Here is a 13480-nt window from a genome sequence, read left to right on the forward strand (position 1 = left end):
ATCAGCCGAACATGAATTAGATCAGTCGCAGTCTCCCTTTGGGTATTCAGGCAGCCATGGGTGCCATGGCTTTCTGAATGTAAAGCTGGCAGTGGAGATTTTTACATCTGAGCTGTGTATGACGGCCTTAACCCTGCCATGAAAGTTGGAATTTCATTGGTAGCTGTGGGGAATATCAGAACATATTGACAAGACTCTTAGTTTCTAATAATGGGAAACTGAATACCTTATTGGTTGTTATGGTTTTTGCTTTATATACTACTATTATCCTTTCTGCTGATGCTCAATATGTTTTCCATTTCACAACAAAATACTAAAATCTCATATAGGGTTTTATATGTAATTGTAGTTCTTTTTTTCTACATATGTAGTGTTTATTAAAATATTACCTGGTTATCCTGCCATAAATGTCCTTGTTCAGGCACTTAGTGTTATAGGGTGACAACCGTCTCCTAATTGTGCTTTGTCACCCTCTCACATCCACCCCTGATAAAGACTAAAAGTAGCCATGCTGACAAACATTGCACAAGCATGTTCCACTTTTGTCACTATCAGGAAGGCAGTCCTGAGCAACAATGTGCAGCCAGTGCTAGAGCAAGTGCATGTTGATAGGCAGTGGCTGAAAGTGTGTGGAGAATATCTGCGGCACTTAGATGCATAAGATGATAATAAAAAGGTAAATTAAAAAACAAAATAACAAAAAAACATGGCAGCTGTTTATGATACACAGGGGTTGATTTACTAAAGGGAAAAAGACTGTGCACTTTGCAAAATGCAATTGCGCTCTGCAAGTGCAGTTGCTCCAGAGCTTAGTAAATGAGCAGAAACTCTGCTGACTGCCATCATCCAATCATGTGCAAGCATTAATGCATTTTTTAAAATTTTCTTTGGTCATGATTGGGTACTCTTTGCAAAGTGAAGCCTTATCTCATTTACTAAGCTCTGGAGCAACTGCACTCGTAGAGGGCAACTGCACTTTGCAAAGTGCACAGCCTGTTTGCCTTTAGTAAATCAACCCCACAGTGTCTTAGCAAATTAAATGTCAAGGGACATACAAGCTGGAACAAGTAAAGATCTTGCCATATTTATAATGTATGTAATTGATTGGCCAATGCTAGACCTTAACATTTTTAACACTGTATTATATATGAATGCCTGCTGGCAAACAAAGGGAGATAGATTCATCATATGTACAAGGCCACATTTTTCTACTATGAACTCAATTTTAGCTCAACTATCTACAGTTCAGCTACATTCCTTAAATGTTAACAAATGTATCTGCAAAGGTTACAAATAGCTTTATTGAGATTAATGGTCCTTAAACAAAACACCAAAGCCGACAAATTGCTACAGCCCTTTGGTTATTTTTTTATGTTCACTGTGATCAAAGCAAATATTAGCGTATTTTGGGCTATAGTAAACAAATGAAGGGCTCAGTTCAACCCCAAAGTGTTGTTTCTTCTCTGGGTAGATGCTGGCATGTTGAATCATCCATCCACTTACATACATCTCTTGGGGATTTGAACTGTGAGATCTCAAGGACCTAATCCTGACCACCTGCTGCAAGCATTACAAGGGGTCTCAAGCCCCCTGTTAGATTTTTCAATTATCATTTTCTTTATGGAGGAGCCACGAGACTGCCTAAGACACATAAGAAGCCTGTGGGTAATTCAGCCCATCCATGTCCATCTAAAAACAAATCCATTTTGGGTGGAATTAGCCTTTAAAAGTTTAGTACTTGCTGTTTAAAAGCAAAATACTGCTCCTATTATAAATATAAGTAATAATGGAATTTGGTTCACTTAGCTTGCCAAGCCACAAATGCTATTTACTTCATCTTGCGGTGGGGGGTGGGGGGTCTTCTAAGTATCTTTCAACGTGAGCCAGCCCATTTCACACAGTCTCTATGTGGCACAATATAAGAATGCTTTAAATTAAGTCTATGTAGGACCAAACGTAGAGAGAAAACAAAGAATTCTAGCACGATGTCTCCTTATTTGAAACAGATTTACCCCCTCATATGAAAGCAATGTGTTATATGTTGCTGGTATTCATTTTGTGATGCAGAATCTAGGTTATGTATCGCATAACAATACTGGATATAATACATTTGTTTAGAGGTACCCAAAATTGGTGGAAACGCGTCATGAGAAAAATATAAGGAGCGCCATTGCTGACCTATCTCCCTGGAGACATTACTTATTTGGATGTCATACTGACCTTATGGCTTCAATCTTTTCGGAGTCACCAATAGAACTGTTATTGTAACTTCATTTGCTGCATGGTTGTTCCAGAACAGGAACTCTGACAGTGGTCACCAGGACAAAAAGTCAAAGTGTATCTCTCTAGAGGGGACACAGACGGCAATAAAATTCAGAAGTTTTGGTTTTAGACATACCTTAATGGATCAGGTTCTGCCGCCCTTAAGCTAGCTATACATGTAAAGATCTCCATAGATATCCCCATCCATTCCCCATCTATGTTAAACAGCATGGATGGATGAATCACTGCACTGTTGGCTATTGCATTCCAATAGCTGGCACCCACAGCTTTCAGACTACCTGAACAATAACTGCATTTGATTGTCCAAAATTACTGTTATTGTTATTTGACCCACGGCTCAAATTTTGGCCGATTCACAGGCATTGGTGATATTTGAGCCATGTATTAACTTAAAAAATAGGTTGAAACTAAGAGTAAAATGGTCTTGCACCATATCTGATCAGTACACTAGCTCTGCCATTGCAGTCCTTGGTTGTGCTGGAGGAGGACACAAGTGAATAAAGTGTTGAGCAGTATATTATTATTATGTCTGTATGCAGAAATTGGTCTGTGACTCAAAAGAGCGATTCAGCACTTTCAAACATGTGGGGCTTTTAATTCCATGAAAATTGAAAGCTTATGGTGCTGAATGCAGAAGAGAAATGTACAGTAAGGCCAGACTTGAAGGAAGAAAAAGTTTAAATTTATGGAACGGCACCCCTCTATTTTTATTGTTGATTATTGCCTCTGAAACAGAAAGCAAGGGATCCCAGGATGGGAAGTGATGACAAATCTCTCCAGAGGACAGAGAAAGCAAACAATAATTTGGTAAAAATATTACCATTTCTTTTCTCTATGTAAGACTATAAAAACTGGCTTTATATACACTATAGGCCCTCTGAACACAGGGCCATCTGGATGAGCTGAGTAACGGACCTTCCTCTGTAAGGTCAGGGGCCTAAACTCCGCTACCACTTGGTAGAACATTCAGCCCCATTCAGCCACAGCTTACTAGACTTTGACAAGCTGCCTGCAGGGGCACTTGCCCCCTCCAGGGAAAACTAAAACACTGCTCCTAGATGGCTCCAGGTGCAAAGAGCCTTTAAAGCGTTTGTTACCCCAATTCATATTCCTGATATGTGCCTACTGTACCGTGTACTTGAGACTGTACTGTACCGTGTACAGAAAGTATCCTGTTCTCTTTGTATTGCTTACTTTGTGTGAAACCCCTGGTGATCCTGCCAGTCCCTCTCCTTTCCTATTAAACACTGATCACACTAAGCAGGAGAGCACACCATGGTCAGTTCTATAGCTATGCTGGGAACTCCGTGTGATCTCCTCCAATGATCAGACTTCACTTGTCCTGACATGCCCTGCTGCTCAGCCATTTACTGGGAATCTGCAGCTTCTCCTCCCCCCAGCTCTTATGTAGCTGAGAACAGAGGGAATGTGATCGCTTATAAAAAAGGGAAAAAGGGTATTTATATATTTTTTTATATCTATACAAAAATGTTTTGCCCTTCATTTCTATTTTAAACTGAATGGGTTGTTTTACAAGCTGATCGTTTACAATCACTTTAATGTTAAAAGGTAAAGTGTTTTTTCTATCTATTTTTATTGTTTGTTGTGTTCAGTACTTACATAAAATATTAAAAATATCTGGATTTTGTTTTAGCCAGGTAAATAATAAATGTTACAAATGAATGTTTCATATTAAAAAAACTGCAGTCAGCAGGTAGAGCTCTAGATTCCTCCTCACATGTTTACAAGGCTGATCTAATTCTGAAAACAAACAGCTGTTTACCAAGCTCAATAGCTTAACCTCAAATTTCCAAACACAGCAGACTGACTTCAGGGGTCTCATGTGACTCTCCCTTTCCCTTTCTGTCTGCTCTTTTCAAGGAGGAAACATAGAGGATCAATTTGAGAGACAGTTTAAAAGCAAAAACACCAGTGACACCAGTGTATTATCGAGTTAAATGAGAGAAAGCGCTGGGAACACACCGCTTAAAGCCACCTGTGAGGATCTGATGAGCTGCTAAAGAGATCCGGGTGTCTGCCTGGTCCGCAGCCAGGGAAATCCAATGGAAACAAAGAAGAATGGCGGGACATCCGGAAGTAAAATCAAAAGGATTTATTGAAAGTCCATAAAATCAATATCAATTGAAATGCCTCTTTGTAAATTAAAGATTGTATATAAAGAAATATTGGTTTAAAATGTATAGATGATAAAAAATATCAAGTATAAAGAACCCAAACCCATTATTGTTTCCGTTTCAACTTGCGGCTGTGTTGGTTGTAGTAAGAAGAGCAGATTTTAAATGTTTCATTGTATCTGGCCATTTGTGCTCAGATTAAACTCGCCTTAGTTGCATGCTGTTTCAAGCAGCATAGACTCTGACTCTGCCAGCAACACGTGGAGTGCTCACTTTCCATCAAACAGCTGCAACATTTAAAGGAATGAAAAACATCTGAGAACAAAGGCTCTCCCATTGAATTCCTGCAGACACCAAAAGCTTTAGCATTTAAGCCCGCCACTTAGGTGATGTGACACTTTTGCTGTTTGGTAAACAATTTGCTGAAGTGTCAGCATGCAGAGGTGCTAAAATAGTCACCTTTATATGTTAGTGTTAAACGACACACCTCCTGTCACTTACTGCCTATGTCAGTTAACACAGTTTGTCGTCTCACGAAAACTGTAATAAGTATATGAAATTGGTGGGCACGCATTTTGCTAGTGCAGCTGCATAAATTCTGCCACTCCAGCTGTTAAGGAGAAGTTCTGAGGTCCCCTCTTTAATTTAATGCCTTAGGAGTGATTTCTTATGTGCATTTATTCACCACAATTCGCAAGCATTAAAATGGGCCTTCACCCATTTAGATAAACTTTCTCTCATTTGCTTTCCTCCCACTCCTTCCGACACAATAGCAAAAGTGAATACTGTACCTGTTTTCTGTTTTAGTGGTGTGGCTTACCACTTCCTGATTTCTCACTTAGGCGAGCATAACATAGGGGTCGCCCCCGTGGCCTCCTCCCAGGAGGTAGTGTTTTAGCGAGAGGTGCAAGCTCCATAAGAGCCCACACATGCGCAGACGTGCTGCTGGTCTTTGCCAGGGCCTCAATACCTAGCAGAGACCTGCAGCATGTCTATGCATGCGTGGGATTCTGGCTAAGATCTGTGATATGTGAATGAGAGTCTCAAGATGGTAGTGCAGAAGCAGCGTGGTGCAACGAGAGCTTCAAGTGAAACTTCATTCTCTCAATCCACATTGACTATTTTCAATTCCTAGGCATTAGTAAATAGATAGGAATGTCTATCATATTTACTTGTTTAGAAGTTTTTATTATTTTTGTCTTGTTTCTTCAGTAAGGCCCCTTTCACTCCGATCAGGTCCGCCTGTCAGTTTTTCAGGTGGACCTGATCGGACACTCCATTCACTCCTATGGAGCAGCGGATGTCAGTGGTGACATGTCCGCTATCCAATCCGATCCTGTCCGTGAAATCCAGACGGATGGAAACCCTATTTTCCATCCGTCTGGAGGATCAGATCGGATGGGATCGGATGAAAACGTCTGTCTATCTCCCATAGAGGAGAGCGGGGCTTTGACAGGTCCCTCTCAGCACAGTGAGCGGAGACGGAGCTGTCATCCACCTGCTCAGCAGGGATCAGCGGATCGATCCCCCGCTGAGCAAGCAGAATCTGTGTAACGGACATGCCCCATGTGAAAGGACCCTTACTTTCTGGTTTCTTATGTCATGTCATATATCCCAGGAATCTTCTGGAGGGGGGAGGAGTTTTCTTTAGCTAAGCACACCCTCCTGCTTGTATGCCTGAACTAAGGGCAGATGGATTCCAGGAAGGTAATGCTACATGAATCATCTACCCTTACTCAAGATGGCTACGGCCAGAAATGCTAGAGGGGTGTTTTTCGAATGTGATTTCTCAGCAAAACAGAGCCTGGAGACCATTGCCTGGAGGGCATTTGCTTTGAATATTAAAAATGAATTGAAGGATAAGTTCACCTTTTAGAAAAAAATATAAATTCACATTTTTTTGCAGGTAAGAAAATGTGCATTTATTATTTTTTTCTTTTGGAGCTTGTAATGCATTGCACCAGCCCCATGCAGGGCTCCTTCAGATCTCATACAGATAAGCAGATACATTGACAGGAAGAGATCAGTGAACTACCACAGTGCTCCACAGCGCCATGGTAGTTCATTGAGAACTACAAGCCAACAGCTGCTAAGAATGTCAGGGCTTGTAGTTCATTCACACATAGAGCTGTGTGAATGAATGACGCGGCCGCGTGGGAGGAGCCCAGCACAGCGGCACTGATTTTAAAAAGTGATAGCTAATACAGGAAACTTCTTCCCGTACTGCAGCCACAGGGAGGGGGGGTCAGCAGACAGCGGCTGCAGCATCAGGAACATGTTACATGTTCCACCCAAAAAACGGGAGGAACATGTAACATGTTCCCAAAGGTGTACTTATCCTTTAAATAGCATTTTTCCTTTGTGGTGCTCAGATGCAGTGTAGTTCTGCTTTCAGCTGCAAGGTAAACAACATAGAACTCCATGCAGTAGTACATATGCTTTCTTTTATTAACCCACAGGATCAATTATGAGGTAGAAAGAATTTAGTTGTACCTAGGGAGTGTGAGGTTCCTCTTTAATGAGCGAGAATTCAGGTAATGCCTCCAGGGTAATGTATACACAAATATTTCTCTCCAACAGATGAAAGTGTATTTGGTTAAATTCACATTTTTCATGGCAAGCCTTTAAAGCGTACACTTTTGTTTTTCAGTTTCGATACCCTTTAAAGTGATACTAAAGATAAAACTGTTTTGCGTTAAAATAAAATACAGGTTATACTTGCCTGTTCTATCCAAGGGTATTACAAAGAGCCAGTCCCTTTACCTCCTCTTTTGGCTGTACCCCGCTGACACTGCCTGCTTCTTCTTCTTCCAAGTGCCCCCTTAGCAAAGCCACTTGCTATGGGGGCACTTGGAAGAAGAAGAAGCAGGCAGTGTCGGCAGGGTACAGCCAAAAGAGGAGGTAAAGGGACTGGCTCTTTGTAATACCCTTGCATAAAACACGTAAGTATAACCTGTATTTTATACTCTCCATCGGGGCTGTGGACGACCATAGACACACACAGCGCCAGTAACCCCCGCCCCCCGATCCCTGCTCACAGGAGTTTGACTGACAGCAGCAGGAGTCTGTGGAAGTGAAGGAGAACTGCTGTAGCCAGGGAAAGCACTGGAGCGATGAGACACAAGCCAGGGGGGGGCGGGGGGGAGGAGAAAAGATAGTGGGCCTTTGTTCCTTAAAGCATTCAATGCATTAAGATAAAAAATGTTGTGACTTTAGAACCATTTTAAGGATTTCTAAATAAATGGGTTGCCTTGACGCAACACATGTTAATGCATGATATACCACACTCTAAAATAAGTACGATAATGCCCCGCAATTGAAGAGTAAAGGGACCCTTAAGATTATGGACTTTGATCTTCGAGGTAATCAGTTATGCAGAAACATACTTAATTCAGTTGCAGCAGCCACTGGTCATTCCTATTCAGATAATTATGCAAATGAGGCAAGGTTTGTTACTAGGGTTTGCTAGCAAGGTACGTCTCTGTAGCAAAGATGGGATAACATCTGGAAGAATTATGACTACAGGCTAACTGACTGCTTTTTATTCCAGTTCTTCCTATATGTAGAAGCAGTCAGAGAATAAAACAAATCCCATGAAATTTCAAATGTGCCTTTTTTTGCGCAAATAAATTATTTTTAAATCTGATTTTAAAAATGGAAAAAATGCAATTATATTCTTTAAAAAAAATCATTAAATGTATTTTTAATTCAACTAGTTTAAGTACCTGAATTTGCCTAGATATCAGTCTTCTGTAATTCTCTTTGCAGAAAATTTCAGATTGGAAGAGAACAGGATAGGAATAGGACCCAATAAGAATTTCTTACATTAGGATGTGCTGATGGTGAACATGCTGAGCAGTGGGATGACCTTGTCAGTATGCTTCTTCTGCATCACTGTCCAATCAGCAATCGAGGGGTAGGTTTTCCCCCGCTGTTCTCGACCAAGCTTCTGCTACAATGGAGATTGGCCATCTGGCTCTGCTGTCTACAAGTCTAGATCACAAATCTGCCTTTAAAGAATGACAGATCCATTGGCAGGTACCGCAATATCCACATATGTATTGCAAATATGTATATCTGTTAACCTTAAGTTCAGCTTTAGAAAATAGGTGCTTTCCACCTAACCTTATGATGTCAAGGAAATAAATAAAAAAATAAAAATGCAAATACAATATGACGGTATCTGTTATTATAGAAAAGTTGGCAAGTATAACAACAATCAGTGTAAGAAGGTATTCCAGTTCCTCAGAAACTAGCAGAGACAATAACGGTACAGTTCACACAGAAAGAAACCATTTTGTGCTTTGTGCTGCCAAGCAGAATTTGAAAGCTCATAAATGTTACACAGAAATGTGACCTGGACTGAATCTGAGAAGAAACCAACTGCAGCAAGACACAGTGCACTTACTGTTCTAGGAATGGGTGGAGACAAAGATCCATTTGACATGTATGGGTCATTATTCATATTTGGCATCATGATGTAGCTTGGGTATCCAGGATACGAATGGCCTTTGCTGTATAAACCACCGTCCGGATGTTTTCCAGCTATTCCACCCCCCCCAAGGGAAAAAAAAACAGAAAAGAGAAAAAGTCATCTTATGAAAAAGCTTTTCTTTTAATTTTGCCAAAAGGGCACACAACATATTACAGCATGTTCTTTCAAAGGCTGTGAAATTTTGGCTCAGAGTAACCATTTCCTGTGAAGCACAACTAGGTAAGCCACATCCATGTATTCATATAAAACTTGGAATGTCCCTAGATTATTCCCTAGAGTCTATGAGAACATATGATGGGCTCTGATTTGAGGAATGTTTGGAGTACAGTGGATATTTGACTAAAAATGTCTGATATACTCAACCAGATTTTTTCATCACCATGGTTTACCAAGAAATTAAAGAAGAATTCCAGGTATGGATATTTTAAAAAAGTTATATTGTTCCAGCTTGGACCAATGTAACTATGCATATACCATACCTGTGGGGTCCCGCTAGAAGGTGGAAATCACTGTAGTAGGAACCATTACTACAGTGATCTCAACTAGGTTCCAGGTCCTGTACAGGGCCACTGCTCTGCTGCATTTTGAACACAGGAGGTTGCCTGCTTGGCACAAGCATAATTCAGAGATCACTTTGCAGTCCCTTAAAGAATTAATAACATTCCCTGATTGGACGAGGTGAAGTGACAATGTGATGTCTCACTCCCTATCTCATCCAGCAGGAGAATGCTTTACATTCATTGAGAAAATGAAAATCATTCTCTGAATGGTGCCTGTGCCAAGTGGTCAACTTCCTGTGTTCATAATGCAGCAGGACAGCGGGTCAGCACAGGACTCAGAAGCTGGTGGAAGTCACTGTAGTGGTATGAGCTTCCCTTCCATAATCCCTACTGGTTCTGTATATATGGGTAATGCAGCACACATTATCAATTAATGTAAAAAGAAACACATAAAGTCAACTGTACTCGCTAAGGCTGAATTCACATAGAACGGACATCTGCCAGAGAGGTAAACCGTAGCACTTTACACTCTGGCAGTTATTTGTTCTGACTATAGTCAGGGGCAGTGTGGTGCACAATTCAGCGCATCACACAGTTCCCTTTTTTTTATTGAAACTTTATTTGAAGTGCACAAAAGTGACACTCCATTCATGTTACTTTACAGTAGTGTGCAGTTCCGGGCTGCATTAGGTCGTGTATACATGGGCGGACTTTTCAGCATCAAACGTCCGACGGTCTTTCCGACAGACCCTTGACGGAGTTACGGACGACCGGACTTGCCCACACACGAACGGACTAAAGTCCATTCGAAAGTCCATTGGTATGAACGTGATGAGGTACAAAGAAACTAGAATGTATAAGTTCATAGCCAGTAGCCTATAGCTGCCCTTGCGTCCTTTTTTTATCTGTTGGACTAGCATACAGACGAATGGATTTTTCGACCGGACTCGAGTCCGTCGGAAAGATTTGAAACATGTTCCAAATCTAAAGTCCGTCTGATTTTCGACAGAAAAAGTCCGCTGAAGGTACGATGAAGCCCACACACGGTCGGATTGTCCGACGGATTTATTTAGTCGGACCAGTCCAGTCGAAAAGTCCGCCCGTGTGTACACGGCATTACACTGTGAATAGGACAAACAGAACATTTTTGTCCTAGTGTTGACCGGTGTGTAGTAAAAAGCCGGTTCTAGTGTGAATTAGCCCTTAGAAACCACATTGCTTTCACCCATAGAGAGAAAGACAACAACTTACAGTACACTGCTATCTGCAGTTCCCAGGATTCAATCTGCATAGGGGACAGGCTATGCTATAACTTTTTCTCATCCAGATGAAACTGACTCTATGAATGTTGTATGCACCACACAGGACACTGCAACAGTGACTCACAGCTTGTGAAGCTCGGGGAGAGGGTTAAAAACTGCCAGTGAGTCTTGTGGGAACTGGGCAACTGCAAACAGGACATTTTCCTGCTAAAATGTCCTTCATAAAAATTTGAGGCACACAGTGGGAAAGGGAAGGGAAAACAAATTAAAGAGCAGCACAGTTTTCCACCAAGCACCAGAGGCAGAAGCAGATGGGATAGAAACAGGTGAGGCTGGAGCTCTTTTTTAACATTGAAATCGAATACCTTGCAATATAAGAGTAATTCAGAAAGGTTTGCATATTATATTTATTATTGAGGGTAGGGACCGATGTGAATGTACAATGTATATGTAAAACGTTGCGTAAATAGATGGCGCTATATAAGTACCTTAAATAAATAAATTAATAACTTTTGGGTAACTACCAACTAAAGCAATTGGTCAATGTATTACTAGTAGTCCACATACCAGTGATTGATAAAAGCTGGTCTAATGTAAACTGTATCTTACATTCTACATGGCTTATAACTAGGCATTAAAAATATCGCCGAACGAAAGAACTTTCAAAGTTTAGCAGCATTCAGAGCTTTGCTTCTTTCCTATCTGCCAAACTACAGCTACCATGAGCCTTTGCACAAGCTGGCCTCTGTGTTATTATTAATCAATTGTAGTTGTCGGAAAGTGAAATTGTGAGCAGTAAAAAGAAACAGACTAGAATGGAGTCCTGCAGACTACCTCCTGGGCAGAAGGCAGCTGTGGGCTTTCTTACAACTGACGGCAACACTAATCAAATACAGGACAAAGAGGGCAGGGATTAGGTTAAGTCCTTCTTGGTATGCATGATATATCAAAAGGCTGACAGTTTTCTGAAGGTATGCTCTTGTTTTTGTTCCATCTTAAACACAACAGATATCACATTTATATACTTTATTGACCGCCTCCAGCTGCCATAATTTTATTCTTAAAATTTTAAGGACCTTTTTTTTCTTTCTTTTTTTTTTTTACTTAAGGCATGCACAGTGAAAGGATTGTTACCCTTTCTATGCTGCAAAGAAGATGATTCATAGGATTTGAACACTTTTTGGCAGAGATATGCCAGCATACAGGAAAATCTCTGAGATAAATGCTACATACTTGCAAAAGCTTGTTATCCATAATTACACTACCTGATTATCCTAGCAATGCCAAAATTGATATCTCTGCTAGCAATGTGCAACAGAAATTAGAAAGCTCTCTTTTAGTGGTTTGCATTTAGGAATATTTAGCAATTTTTATGTTGCTTTTAATTATGTGCCTTCTTGCTTATTCCTATGTGTTCCCTAAGGATCTCCATGGGTGCATTTATAAACATTAGAATGCATTTATGTACAATGCTATACATATCTTGCTAATTATCTGAGGATACAAATGTAGGCAATGCCACTGTTGCCTTTTTTTAAAGGTCCAGTCCCCTGGGGGAAGAGGGTGATTGTTACTCAGTCACTGACCCGAAACAAGTATGCAGGACAGGAATTCTCACTTTTCAGCATGCTTGTTTCACAACAGGTTCTAGTGATAGCTGAATCAAAGGAATTGTTGGTTCATTAGTGTTTGATTGACCTTGATAAGATTTGTCTGATCTTTCTGGTCTGAAAGGGTTCCGTTAAAACAGAATTTCAGAAAAATAAATACAAAAATTACAAAAAGCATTTACATCTACCTTTTTTAAAAATTGTATATTTTAGATGGAACTAGACTAACATACATAGCTAGAATTTCAGGCCATTCATGCAGTCAGACAAAATTTGGGCCGTGGGTGCCCCTGTTGGCACTACCTGGCCAAAAAGGTCAATAGCTGGTGGTGGTGGTGGGGGGATTTTTCGTTCAAATAGCACCTGTATGAAATCAGATGTAGGCTCTGTTTGGGTATTCTAACAGCCACTGGAGCCAACAGGGTGGGGAGGGGGGTGGGGGATTCGTCCATCAATGCTGTTTAGCGTGGATGGAGGAATTTTTTAGATTTAGCCTGCGGGCCTAAGAAAAAAATATAAGTGCATGATGAGCTTAAATCCCTGTACAGTTGCATTGCTATCGTGCACATGTACTTATATGAACATGCTAGCAGGAGGAAGGAGCAGACGGATGATGACCCATCAGCATGCTACTGCTCCATCATTGTCCAATCAGTAGGCTGGGGGTGTGTCCTTGATCAAGTCAAATTGCTATTGCAGGGAAGATTGAGGCTCTGACTTTGCTGTGGGGCAATGTGTCTGGATTATAAAACATACATCATACATCATAAGTGCAGCTACTCTTTTGGATCTTTTGCTTTTTTTTTGTGTTACTATGTACAGTATTTCAGAAAATACAGACAAAAATGCATGAAATTTAATGTATATATCTACATAGTCACACAAAATCACTGACTGCATGCACTGCACAGAGCAAAATGTAATACAAGTTTTTTGGTTGAACTAGATAGATGGATTTGTGTTTTTCTCAACCTTAAGCCAGCCATACATCGATTGAAATTCAGCCGGTTTAGCAGGGACCAAGTTTCTACCGATGTATGGGCAGGCTCATTGTACCCAAGTCAATCCATCCATTGGTACAACCAGCCTGGCGTATTTTTTTTACATGTGATTACTGTCAGCAGCTTTAGCCACTAGCAGTAATCAATATGTTCTGCCAGCTGAGAAAACTCCCTACACCCCCTACTGCCTGTGT

General features: G+C 40.7%; 1 protein-coding gene across 8 annotated transcripts in view; it reads right to left on the minus strand.

Annotated features, from left to right (window-relative positions):
• The window catches only part of LEF1 (lymphoid enhancer binding factor 1), a 154871-nt gene that overhangs the window by 108827 nt on the left and 32564 nt on the right, over window positions 1-13480 (minus strand). For all 8 annotated transcript variants that reach the window (XM_073602111.1, XM_073602141.1, XM_073602136.1 and 5 more), the window contains one exon: window positions 8827-8963. In XM_073602111.1, the coding sequence (XP_073458212.1) occupies window positions 8827-8963 (137 nt within the window). The remainder of the gene's footprint in view (window positions 1-8826; window positions 8964-13480) is intronic.

This window comes from Aquarana catesbeiana, linkage group LG01 (assembly GCF_042186555.1).
Source record: "Aquarana catesbeiana isolate 2022-GZ linkage group LG01, ASM4218655v1, whole genome shotgun sequence".
Lineage (NCBI taxonomy): Eukaryota > Metazoa > Chordata > Amphibia > Anura > Ranidae > Aquarana > Aquarana catesbeiana.